We start from the raw sequence: 11695 nt of genomic DNA on the forward strand, positions 1-11695 counted from the left end.
TTAAACATAGGCTATACAGTAGGCTAGCTGTAAGCGTAGCTGCATGACGTTTTCGTTAAAAAAAAGGGAGTATACCAGTTGTACGTGTCAAACCTCACTAAATCGACAGGGCACTTCTTGTTTTCAGAATCTTGTGTTGTCTCTTGAATTGCAATTGTGCTTTATAATGGTAGGCATCGGCTATATCCTCTTACACGCCATGTCAGGATGCACTGAAATCGCATAAGTTCATACACTTACCCAGCTATTCTGAAGGCATGTAAAATGTTCCTGTACATTCTTGCAGCTCATTCACTTTTGCATGCCTTTTTAGGAGCTTTTGATACTGTGCAGGAATGGCCTACTTTCTAACAGCACCGTGTAAATGGGGTTTTTAATTTATTTGTTTTGACAACAAAATCAGTTAGACCTACTGCAACTTTAAGATAACCGTTTAACAGCAAGAAAGTTAACTGAAATGGAGTGGATGGCCTGTGTAAGGCTGTTAGCCTGAATCTTCATCAATATTGATTAAGCGTCCCAAAGAAGTTATCATGAAGTGTTATCGATGTAAGATTAAAAGGCCACATGTTACTGGCATCAGTTTTGTTTTATCCGTTCTTGGTACAACCAGAGAATATCTTGATATGGTTACACGGACTCGCTCTAGTACAACCCACCCTAACCAGTAAACACTATTTGCAAATGTGCGCCCAGTTTTCTTGGTCACCTGACATTGTGGAAAGCAAGTCACGTGATCGCTATCCCATTCTCGCCATTTTGAGTAGTGTGTGAGAGAGAAAAAGAGAGCTCTTTCTTCTTACTGTCTAAGAATACAAGGGGAGTTTAATTGCTCAGGCCAAAGATCGCTGAAAATACCCGCATCAGTAAGTACCTAGCCGGCGTAAAGAAGTCGCATGACCCGTGGTAATTTATTAAACAAAGTTGTTGCTTTACTGCTGTCTTTTAGGGGGCATGTTTTAGTAGGAGTCTCTCTCGTGCTCTAGCCAGCCATGCTGTACAGTTGTCATGGACATGTCCTGCCCCTTTTCTCACGTTACGCGTCCACGGTCACGGACACCATGTCTTCGTCTAAATTATCTAACTGTACAGTTCTGTCAGGTTGATCTTTCATCTTGCCTCCTTGTACCACAAGTTTCCTAATTTCTCCTTTCCTTTCCTTTCTCTCTGACAGTAAATTAGCTTGCTAACTGATTAGCCTTCTTTCTTATACATTCATCTCTGAGTATAGAAATTTTATTTTTAGGTTGTCCCGCCCTTCGTCATTAGCAGTATATATGGTCATGCTCATATCGATGTCCTGCTGTGCCGTCAACGTGAACACAACTAACTTAGCCACATTTTGCTATCATCCTCGAACATACGCCTGTAGGCCTATTTGCTTGGGAATTGTGCACACCTGCTAAATCACAGTGAAGCGATGATGGAATGGCAAGCCAGATTTTGTATGCACACTGAATGGACATGGCCTGTCCGAAGAGAATAGAGGTCTACTACATAGGTAGCTGGTCCTTATTTAGAGTGTCTCATGTAGGCTATCCTAACAAGTCATTGAACACCCGCTGTAAAAATGTCCTGGAGAGAGTCCTAGAAAGCAGAAGTCTGAGGAAATAAGGAACAAGGAGTTGTGGTTAGACGATATGGAAAATGTGAAACCACATCTTTTCACTGATATTGACTCCTGTTCCTGATATACGTTCAACCACAAGGAAACCTATTTCCCCACTACTGATAACCTACCTAACTGTGTTGTCCTCATTGAGCTAAAACGGTCTTGAGCTATTCTGGTTAGTACAGCAAACTAATCTGTGTAAATAATGTCAAGTTGAGTAGCTGACTTTGTTTGTTCTCTCAAATCAGATTTTTTTTTTTTTTTAAAGAATCTTGGAGGAGGTCTGGCTTTGACCACCAAAGTACTGTAACATTCAGGAGAGGGACAGCTGCCATCTGAGAAGAGAGGCAGTGATATTAATAGAATTGTGAAGTAATGTGCTTGCTATTCTGCATTTAATTAGCTGTACTGACACATTACAGACAACTCTTCGAGCTTTGTTGTGTGTCATTGCTTGCAGCAGCATTACTGTTGAGTTTGGCCCTGCCAGGTAAGGTTTAAGTTTTTTTTTTGTCTTTGTGTACCTGACTTGCAGGTATGGAGGACAGCAGTGGTGTGGCAGTCCTCATCCCCCATGCGAGGGGCCAGCAGGATGCAGTCTTCATCCCAGACCGGATGGCAGCATCCGTGGCCTCTCGTCTCCAGGGAAACAAGGATGAGCAGCCAGAGCAGCACCAGCACCATCGGCAAGCTGCCGACTCTCTCATCCAGGTCATCGAGAAGCTCAGCAAGATCGTGGAGAAGCGGCCGCGACGCTGCACCACCGCTGGCAGGAAGAGGGCGGCCCTCGCCCGCTGCGTCTCGCCACCCGGCAACCCCTCCTGCCAGAGGGAAGCCAGCCCCGAGCCCCCGTCCCCCTGCAAGAGGGTGCGTGAGGAGGATGAGGATGAGGAGGATGTTGAGGGTAAGGTGGTTCAGGCGGCGGAGTCAGGGGAGGGCGGGCCGAGCGAGGCAGCCGGCCGGACAGTGACGTGCTACCAGTGCAGCCTGTGCCGCTTCCTGTCGCCCACGCTGGCGGCGCTGCGCGAGCACCTGCACCAACACAACGAGCAGCACAGCGAGCTGCTCCTCATGTGCTCCGAGTGCCGCTTCACCTCCAGCCGCCAGGACCAGCTGGAGGCGCATGTGCGGCAGCACCTGGAGCATGCGGAGGCAGAGGCGGAGGCGGAGGCGGAGGCGGCGGGGGGGGTGCCTACGCCAGCGGAGAGGTCGACTGGAGCCGCCGCCGCCGCCGAGACAGAGCCTTCCGGAAGTAGCACAGACGACTTGGCGCTTCGCCCACGCGAGGGAGGGAAAAAGTGGTACAGCTATGAGCCGTGCGGTACGTACCGCTGCCTGATCTGCAGCTACACGTGCGTGCAGCAGCGCATGCTCAAGACGCACGCGTGGAAGCACGCCGGCCTGGTGGACTGCTCTTACCCGATCTTCGAAGATGAGGCAGATCAGTCAGGCCATCGAGACGCTCTCGTGGCCCCTACACCCAGTTACAGCGCTGCCCTGCCTCATATTGGGGAGGAGGAGGAGGAGGCCATTGTGCTCCTCACAGCAGTAGGGGAGAAGCCGCAGGCCCTTCATTCAGCCTCTGGCCTGCAGATTGAACTCTGTGGCTCAGTGGGAACAGTTTTTGGGGAAGGGGAGAAGGTGCCTGGGGTGGTTACAGCCAAACAGAGTCTCCTGGAGCAGGAGGCGTTCTCTAAAGATCACTCGGAGGAGCCTCTCCTGGAGGTCCAGGTCGCCACGGATACGGAGCCGGCCGCAGAGGTGGAGCTCGATCCTGACGGGCGGCAGGCAGGTGGAGCAGACACCCTCCTGAGCTCTGCCCAGAAGATCATCAGCAGCCGTGGCAACAGCGCCGGCCACGTCAACGTCATAGTGGAGAGGCTGCCCTGCGCCGAGGCGCCCGTCACCAACAAACCCCTCCTTCTCAGCCCTGAAGTGGGCGGGGATAAGAACCTGCTGGCGGCCGAAGAGGTGGAGCTTGATGGCCAGCCCCACGCAGTCTTCTACCAGGAACCAGAGGAGGTGGTGATTGACTGGAGTGGGGCCGACAAGCAGCAGGAGCAGCAGCAAATAGAGGAAGAGTTAGAGCAGGAGGAGCAGGAGGAGGAGGAGGAGGAGGAGGAGGAGGACGGCTGCTGCACGACGACGACAGAGCTTCCCCTAGATGAGAACGTGCCCCCAGCCCGCAGGAGGACCCACTCGGAGTCTCTGAGGCTGCATTCACTGGCAGCAGAGGTGCTGGTAGCCATGCCGACCCGCGCTCCAGAGCTGAGCAGGCTGGGTGTTAAGGTCACAGCACCCCTACGCCCCCAGAGTCCCGACACAGGCCAGCGCCCCGACACGGGCCAGCGTCTGGCAGAGACGCCCACCGTCGCCCATCACCACAGAGCTGCCCCCTCTGCCGAGCTGGCACTGGGGGTGGACGTTCCTGCCGCGTTGCCCGAACCGCCCCGGGAGGACGCGCTGGCTGAGGGTCCCACAAAGGCGGGCATCAGCCTGTCCCTGCTGACGGTCATCGAGCGGCTCCGCGAGCGATCCGACCAGAACACCTCGGACGAGGACATCCTCAAGGAGCTGCAGGACAACGCCCAGAGCCACCCGGCGGGCACGGGCACCGGTGTGGGCAGCGGTGGAACGGGGGGCACCATAGCGGGCGACCCCACTCTGCTCGCCGAGGGAGGCCTGGTGGAGTTTGTGGCGGGCAGCGAGCGGCCCTACCGATGCCGGCTGTGCCGCTACAGCAGCGACAACAAAGGCTACATCAAGCAGCACCTGCGGGTGCACAGGCAGAAGCAGCCGTACCAGTGCCCCATCTGTGAGCACGTGGCACTGGACAGTAAGGACCTGGAGAGCCACACCCTCCACCACTGCAAGACCAGGACGTACCCCTGCAAGCAGTGCAGCAAGGCCTTCTACTACAAGGTGAGTTCCACACCCATGTGGGCAGCTACCTCAAAGATGAGTTAGACAAATAACTTGAGTTGCTTCTCATTGCTTCTTCATGTATTTCATTGTAACCTGTAGTCTGTTCTTATACCTCACATCTGGCTGTAATGACCACAAGAGTAAAACTTGATCAGTTGCCAGACATAATATTTGCCGGTTGCCAAGCTGCCAGGCCATAGATGACCGCCCAGTTGGCATGCACGCAGCATCAGCTGAACCCTCCACTCTCAGACAAGAATGGAAAGGTCTGACTGGAATACCTGAGCGGTGAGCTAATGCCCCTGCCTGCACACCCTCACCCCACCAGCCTCCCTGCAGCACTAGGGTTGAGCAAGCTCAATAAAATCATCTCCACTTGAGTTTGTGTTGGGTCAGGCCCAGACCTGCCTGTAAAGATAAGAGCAGAGCAGAGCAGTAAAGCAGGGAAGGGAAGGAAGCAGGCCTTCTCCTCTGGACCTGTGCAGCAGCGAGAGCAGGTTATTGATTACTGCGGCTACTGGAGGTCTGGTCAATGAGGAGGCTGCCCACAGGTTATTGATTACTGCTGCTACTGGAGGTCTGGTCAATGAGGAGGCTGCCCACCGCAGAGGCCGTCTCCTCGCATGGCATTAGCTCCCTGGCTCAGTGACGCTCTCTCAGCAACCTCCTGTGAGTGTAAGGTTTCTAATTGGGCAAATGGGACACCCACCACCCCACCACTGACCTGCCTGGGTCTGTGCCTGTGCCGGATGTATTTATAAATGGCCCATCATCACTGGCCAGCTGATGGCTGATGGCTGACTGCTCATGTGTCTCCCGCTCAGAGTCAGCTGAGGAGTCACGAGCGAGACCAGCATGGGGTTGGCGACGCCACGGCAACACTGACGCCCCTCTCGGAAACCACGGCGACCGCGCCAGAGGAACCGGACCGGACGACGGAAGAGGGTGAGAACAGAACAGGGGAGGGGAGGGGTGGGGGCATTTTTAGCAGTGCTCAGAGCACATGGCCACTGCGGCGTTTCCGATCAGTGTGTCCTCGTTTCATAACTCATAGCTGTACTCCATCCCTTAATTAGACCCAGGCAAATGTACAGGCAAAGACACTCTTGACTCAGGGCTTGTTGTATCACGAATCATGAATTAATGAGCATGGTATACTCAACAAAGGACACAATACCAATCCGTCACGTTATTCCAGCCACACAGAGAACACAAACTACTTCAACAACATGTCTGTCTGTCTGTCTGTCTGTCTGTCTGTCTGTCTGTCTGTCTCTAAACATGGTATTAGCATATGGCTTTCACATTTGTAATATGTATAGTTGTAAAAAGAGTGGTCTCCTGTGCTGTATTTAGTGGCAGATCCACTCAGCACCCAGAGGGTGTACAAGTGTGATGTGTGCGACTACACCAGCTCGACCTACGTAGGCGTCAGGAACCACCGCAGAATCCACAACTCGGACAAACCCTACAGGTACGCTTCATATTGGGTCGATACTTAAGTTCTTTTGAGATGGAGGCAAAGAAATGTGTGTTTCGTTCTAAAAGCTCGTTTGACTCACATAGGCTAGTTAGAAAGTGAGATGTAATCACGTTGCATTACTGATATGCAAGCCTCCATGGAATCCCAGTGAAACACTGAAGAGCTTAGACCTCCATGGCACAAGTCGTTCATCTGCAGTCAGTCTTCTGTGTCTTTTCAGTACGGCCACAAGGTGTGTCCTTGTAGCGAGTACAGCACTCAGTTTCCCATAGCTGTTAGTCAGCGTAGCTGGAATGTACAGTGGTGTGCGGTGCTCGTGACCTATTCTGTATTTATGGAAAAAAAATCCTGAAGGTGATGAGGGTTTGTATACATTCTAGGCATACATTCTTGTGGATGTCATAACCATATTGGCCACTAGAAGGCAGCACAAGTTAGACAGAAAAGGACTCAGATCTCGGTTTGTGTTTATACAGTGAGTTGAGGGTGTCGGATGTCCAAGACATGGATGATGTTTTCTTCCCTCCAGACCACATTCATTCACACACACACACACACACACACACACACACACATACACAGCCAACAGTCACACACCATTCACCCGTTGGCTGTTTCCCCTCTGGCTCCTTCCCTGGGGCCTCTTTAAGTAGGACAGATGTAGCCTGGCTGCCTGTTAGCATTGGGCACATCAAAGCAGAGACGCTCATCTTAACTAAGCCATGTCATCCCTACGTTTTTAGTTAGGGCGCACAAACAGCGCGCACTCACTGCCACACAACACAACAAATGGGCCCAGAGGTGCTGCGGGGATCAGAGATGTGCTCTTAAAATGGAGCAAACAAACCAATCAGAGCGGGTCCCAGGATGGAGAGACCAAGCCAGGGGATGGGGGTTAAAGCAGTTCATAGCGCTGTTTACGGCTCTGATGGTTTCTAGTGTGAGAGACAGATTTGTTGTGTTTTAAAGCACTGCATTTTCTGTTTCTGTTTCTGACTAATGGTGGTGTGTTGCGTGGTGTGTGTGTGTGTGTGTGTGTGTGTGTGTGTGTGTGTGTGTGTGTGTGTGTGTGTGTGTGTGTGTGTGTGTGTGTGTGTGTGTGTGTGTGTGTGTGTGTGTGCGCCTGTACTGATGCAGGTGCTGCAGCTGTGACTTTGCCACCACCAACATGAACAGCCTAAAGAGCCACATGAAGAGGCATCCTTTGGAGCACCAGGCGGTCCAGCTGCTGGAACAGTACAGGTCAGGACAGCACAGTACTGAACACAGGGGCTTCAGTCAAAGACCGTACATCTTCTGTGTGTGTGTGTGTGTGTGTGTGTGTGTGTGTGTGCGTGCATCTGAGCTTACATGCGTGTCCTACATTGCAAGGAAGAACATCTCAAGGGTAATGGTGCAAGGGAGAATCAACTCATTTAATCAAAATCAAACGATGTCACAAGGGTGATAGAAAGGCAGTAAATGTACGCCCATGCATGTTATGCTGCATAATAATGTGTGTGTGTGTGTGTGTGTGTGTGGGGGGGTGTGTGTGTGTAACGCCTGGTGACTTCCAGTCTCATTCTCATTTCCATCTGCCCCTACAGGTGTTCCCTTTGTGGCTATGTCTGTAGCCACCCGCCATCCTTGAAGTCGCATATGTGGAAGCATGCCGGCGATCAAAACTACAACTACGAGCAAGTGAACAAGGCCATCAACGAAGCCATCTCCCAGAGTGGCCGGTGAGTGAGTGAGTGAGTGCTCTTTGTGGATGACCCTTTGTCTCCCAGTATTGGCAATATTGACCACTATTCTCCACTAATGGCTGCCTGGGTTGTGCTTCAGGTTTCTGCTGGATGCAGAACTCCTGCCAGTGATGTTTGTTTGTGTTGAATGTATTCTGTGGATTCTATGTCTTGTACTAACTCTCCGTGTCACTTCCTTGTGTAGTTCTCCCGCCGCCAGTCAGAAAGCCCCAGCGTTGGCGGAGCCCACAGCCGAGCCCCCCGTGGTTCTTCTGGGCAGGCAGGAGAAATTCCTGCCGGTGCCCACGGGGCCGGCGAGGCCAGCCGGCACCGGGCCCGGGGACAGCCCCACGGGCCCCTGTGCGGCGCGGGAGCGGCTGGAGGGAGGCGGCACGCCGCTGCCGGCGGCTAAGGAGCGGGCGGGTCTGGAGTACTGCATGCTGCTCTTCTGTTGCTGCATCTGCGGCTTCGAGTCCACCAGCAAGGAGCAGCTGCTGGAGCACATGAAGGAGCACGAGGGAGACATCATCAGCATCATCCTCAACAAGGAGCAGCAGCAGCAGCAGCAGCAGCAGCAGCAGCAGCAGCAGCAGCAGCAGCAGCAGCAGGGGCAGCAGCAGCAGCAGCAGCCTCCACCGCTGCCAACAGAGGGCAGTGTGGAGCCGTGAGCGAGCGTATCCACTCAGGCACTGCCCCCCTGCCTCACCTTCTCCCTTTCCCCTCTCCTCTCTTGTTTATCTGTCTGTCTCTTTCCCCCCCATATCCCTGCACACTGTAGAGCCAGTAAATGTTTCACGCGGAGCCTGTGCACTTTACTCACACACACAGACACTCACACACACACGCACGCACGCACGCATACATATCAGTCAATCAACATACTATGCTCGGAAATGGGTTGTGTTTTTTGTTTTTTTTCCCCCAAATATCTTCCCAATATTTTCCTTCCCCAGTTTCTCCTCATTATGCCTTGGCTGTTCAGAAGATGGCCTCCACCTCCCCTTTCACATGCATGGACTCAGAAAGGGTTTTTTGCAGAAACAAAAGAGTTCTCAGATAGCGTTGTTACAAGTGTAGGCTTAAACATTGTTGTACAATAGCTGAAGAAGGAATTGAATTCAATGCCTATCATACCTCACAACTAGACTCAGCAGAAATGAGCAGCTTTGCGTAGAAACGGTTTGTGTTGCATTAAACACAAAGGCAGCTTCTCTATTTCTTTGTAACGGTATTTATGTTGACAAGGTTTGCATTGATGGTTTAGGTTTCACTGGCCATGCTAGCCATGTTGCAGAGGAGTAGATTGGGTGCTTGGGTTATTGTTTGTGTAACCGGTTGTACTTGCATTGATATTTATCCAGTTTATTTATAGTGCTGCATTTATTTCCGTTATGTCTGTTGACATACACATGTGTGCCTTTACACACACACACTCAAAGCACACAGAAACGCTCACGTAGTGTGTAGACCTACATACACAGGGGAGCATCTTCACCTGTATGAAGGACCGAGGGTTTCCCTTGGTTTGGTGCTTTTCTCTTTGAGCAGACCATGAGTAGATGTTTAGTTTGAGGTCGAGTGCGCTCTAGACCTCAGTCATGCCAGTAGAACGCTGTGTAGTTCATTATTGCCATCTGCGGTCTTTAAGACACCACCCATAGGTCAAGTTCTCATGGTCATACGCTACATTACCCCAGAGTTCTTATTTATCTGGTAGTACAATTATTACTAGTATTTATTATAAGATAATGTGTAATTTGTTTTTGGATAATTCTGAAATTTCCATTATTATTATTATTATCATTATTATCATTATGAATTTCCAAGATTCAACGAGTTATCTTGCATAGGAATGGTAGTCTATAGAATAAGAATTTTAAGTGTGTCTTGTAGAACCAAACCAACAGGTCAGACCTCATTGCAGTTGTAGTTCTTTTATTCAGCAGTTAGTTCATTGAGGATGCCGTTCTCACACTGGTCCAAGTTTTCTTATTTTCCGCTTCATGTTCACCTGCCAGTGATTTGGCCGTAGCCGCGGTAGACTTCCTCTCAGACGGACCGGGCCGTTCGGACAATCTCTACCTCCTATTTCCAGATTGTCTGCCCTGAAGGCCCCTGACCTCAGTATCTCATTCTGGGAGCAGCGAGGAGACGTTATTCTGTATGCAGAATATTTCCCACAGAATCATTTGCATGCGCCTTCTGCTTCCCGTGTCAACAGAAAGCAATGCAAAATCATGAGGCTAAAATGAAAATCCATAATTCATGGGAGTTCTTCTATATTTTTTTCATTTTTTTTGGGATAGCATTTGTATAGCAAAAGTGTATCAAAGAAATGAAATCGTTATCGTTGCTGTTTCAAGAATAAGACGGTAAAAAAAAAAAATTAGCATACCAGATGATTAATTTACAATTCAAAATGATGTGGCAATGCTACCATGGCTTGTATGAAAGCCTGGCCTGCCACCCTGCTTTGCATAATGAAGTGCTTTGACAGGAGCCGGTGTGAAGTCCTACATGATGCCACCCCAGGTTCCCTCTGGTGTCATAACACTCTTGACCACTATAAAGAGTCATGATGTAGGCTACAAACCTTCTGGATTCTGGAGTGATTGGCATTGACTATTGACTGAACTACCAAAGTATTCCATACATTATGCATCCAGCACACCAAGGCAGTCTCCCTCATTCCACAGAACTTTTGACAGTTGAAAAGAACGAAAAGGATCAAAGGGCAAAAGGGTTGTATTTATTTTTTGGATTTTTTTTTTCAGCAACAACAATGTTGATGTTTGTTCCCCATTCACTCACATTTGTTTACGTGAGGCACTTGTCTTAGACCTCTTACATGGACTGTGAAACTTCAAGCCTCCATCAAGCCTTCACACTTCATGTCCGTGGATGCAAAAGGAAGCTACGAATGCATTCTTAGCAAATCGGACTTTGTGTACTGCCGACATTTAAGAGAATGTTTGTACGCTGTACTGTCATTTTTACCTGAAAAATGTCCCTTATTCATATCGGCTTGGGATGTTAAGGGATAAGGCCCGAGTGGTACATGGAAGTGTTGAGCTACATGTAAGGCTGTCAACAGTGGGTACCCTAGAAACCCCTTTGGCGTCATGGCAACCCTGAATTGAGTTCTCCTGTCTCACTGTTGTGTCTTTCTATGAAGCATCGCAAGCCATGGTACTGTAGTCTGGCATCCAACATGACTGGTCATAAGAAGAAAATGTATTCTGTAGTATTGAAAACTGACATGTTTTTGTAAAGAATGTCTATTTTTCTAAATGCCTTGTTAAAACACTACAGGGAAAAAAATAGCCTACAAAAAAAATAGCCAACTTTAAACTTTTTTTAAGCCAAAGTATCAAGGGATGGTTTTCTCATCATTGCATTGTATCTGAGGGAATGACTAGTTTTAGTAATTTAATTTAGCACATTGAGCTGCATGTTTTGGTGCCAAAGGAGGGAAGGGTTTCTAAGCTCAGGGTGACAATGTCACGTTGGCTCCAGTTCTCTCCTACAGAATTCAAATGTTCAACTACAGCCAACTCCGGCTTCATGTTAATGTTCGAGTTCAGCTCAATCAGCTTGCTCTTCATACTGTATTCTGTTATGATTTTGCCAATGTATTTTTGGTAATAAAGGTTAAGATAAGACTGTTATTGTGTAATCAATGACTAGGCCCTGCAAAGGTTATTGGTTCCTTAAAAGTTCCTTGTTTGGCTGAGATAAATGCCATGCCTTCTTTAAGCAGTCTTTGGCATCAGGGTTATTTTTTTAATTGTGTGCTCCACTTTTTGGCCGAGTGTCACACGTTCATAGTGACACTGTGCCACAAGAGAATGGCACACAGCTGTGATGTAGGCCCATTTCATCTTTCCTTCTTCAGTCATGAAGCATATCTTCTTTATGTGGCTTGGTGATTTAGAGAAGCCTGGCAACAAG

The 11695-nt window shown here is 49.6% G+C and overlaps 1 protein-coding gene across 1 annotated transcript; it reads left to right on the forward strand.

Moving 5' to 3' along the window:
* Window positions 1-720: 720 nt before the first annotated feature.
* znf507 (zinc finger protein 507) lies at window positions 721-11409 on the forward strand. The gene is made up of 7 exons (XM_012814758.3): window positions 721-866; window positions 2148-4534; window positions 5362-5482; window positions 5894-6011; window positions 7158-7262; window positions 7607-7741; window positions 7950-11409. The coding sequence occupies exons 2-7, from the start codon at window positions 2150-2152 to the stop codon at window positions 8410-8412; spliced, it is 3327 nt and encodes a 1108-aa protein (XP_012670212.2). The 5' UTR covers window positions 721-866; window positions 2148-2149; the 3' UTR covers window positions 8413-11409.
* The last annotated feature ends 286 nt before the right edge of the window (window positions 11410-11695 follow it).

Source organism: Clupea harengus, chromosome 6 (assembly GCF_900700415.2).
Source record: "Clupea harengus chromosome 6, Ch_v2.0.2, whole genome shotgun sequence".
NCBI lineage: Eukaryota > Metazoa > Chordata > Actinopteri > Clupeiformes > Clupeidae > Clupea > Clupea harengus.

What these genes read in the sequence shown, in the direction of transcription:
- znf507 (XM_012814758.3), top strand. Translation starts at nt 2,150, where the DNA reads ATGGAGGACAGCAGTGGTGTGGCAGTCCTCATCCCCCATGCGAGGGGC. An exon ending in GGACCGGACGACGGAAGAGG is followed by an intron (nt 5,483 to 5,893) that starts GTGAGAACAGAA and finishes TGCTGTATTTAG; the next exon opens with TGGCAGATCCACTCAGCACC. An exon ending in GCCATCTCCCAGAGTGGCCG is followed by an intron (nt 7,742 to 7,949) that starts GTGAGTGAGTGA and finishes TTCCTTGTGTAG; the next exon opens with TTCTCCCGCCGCCAGTCAGA.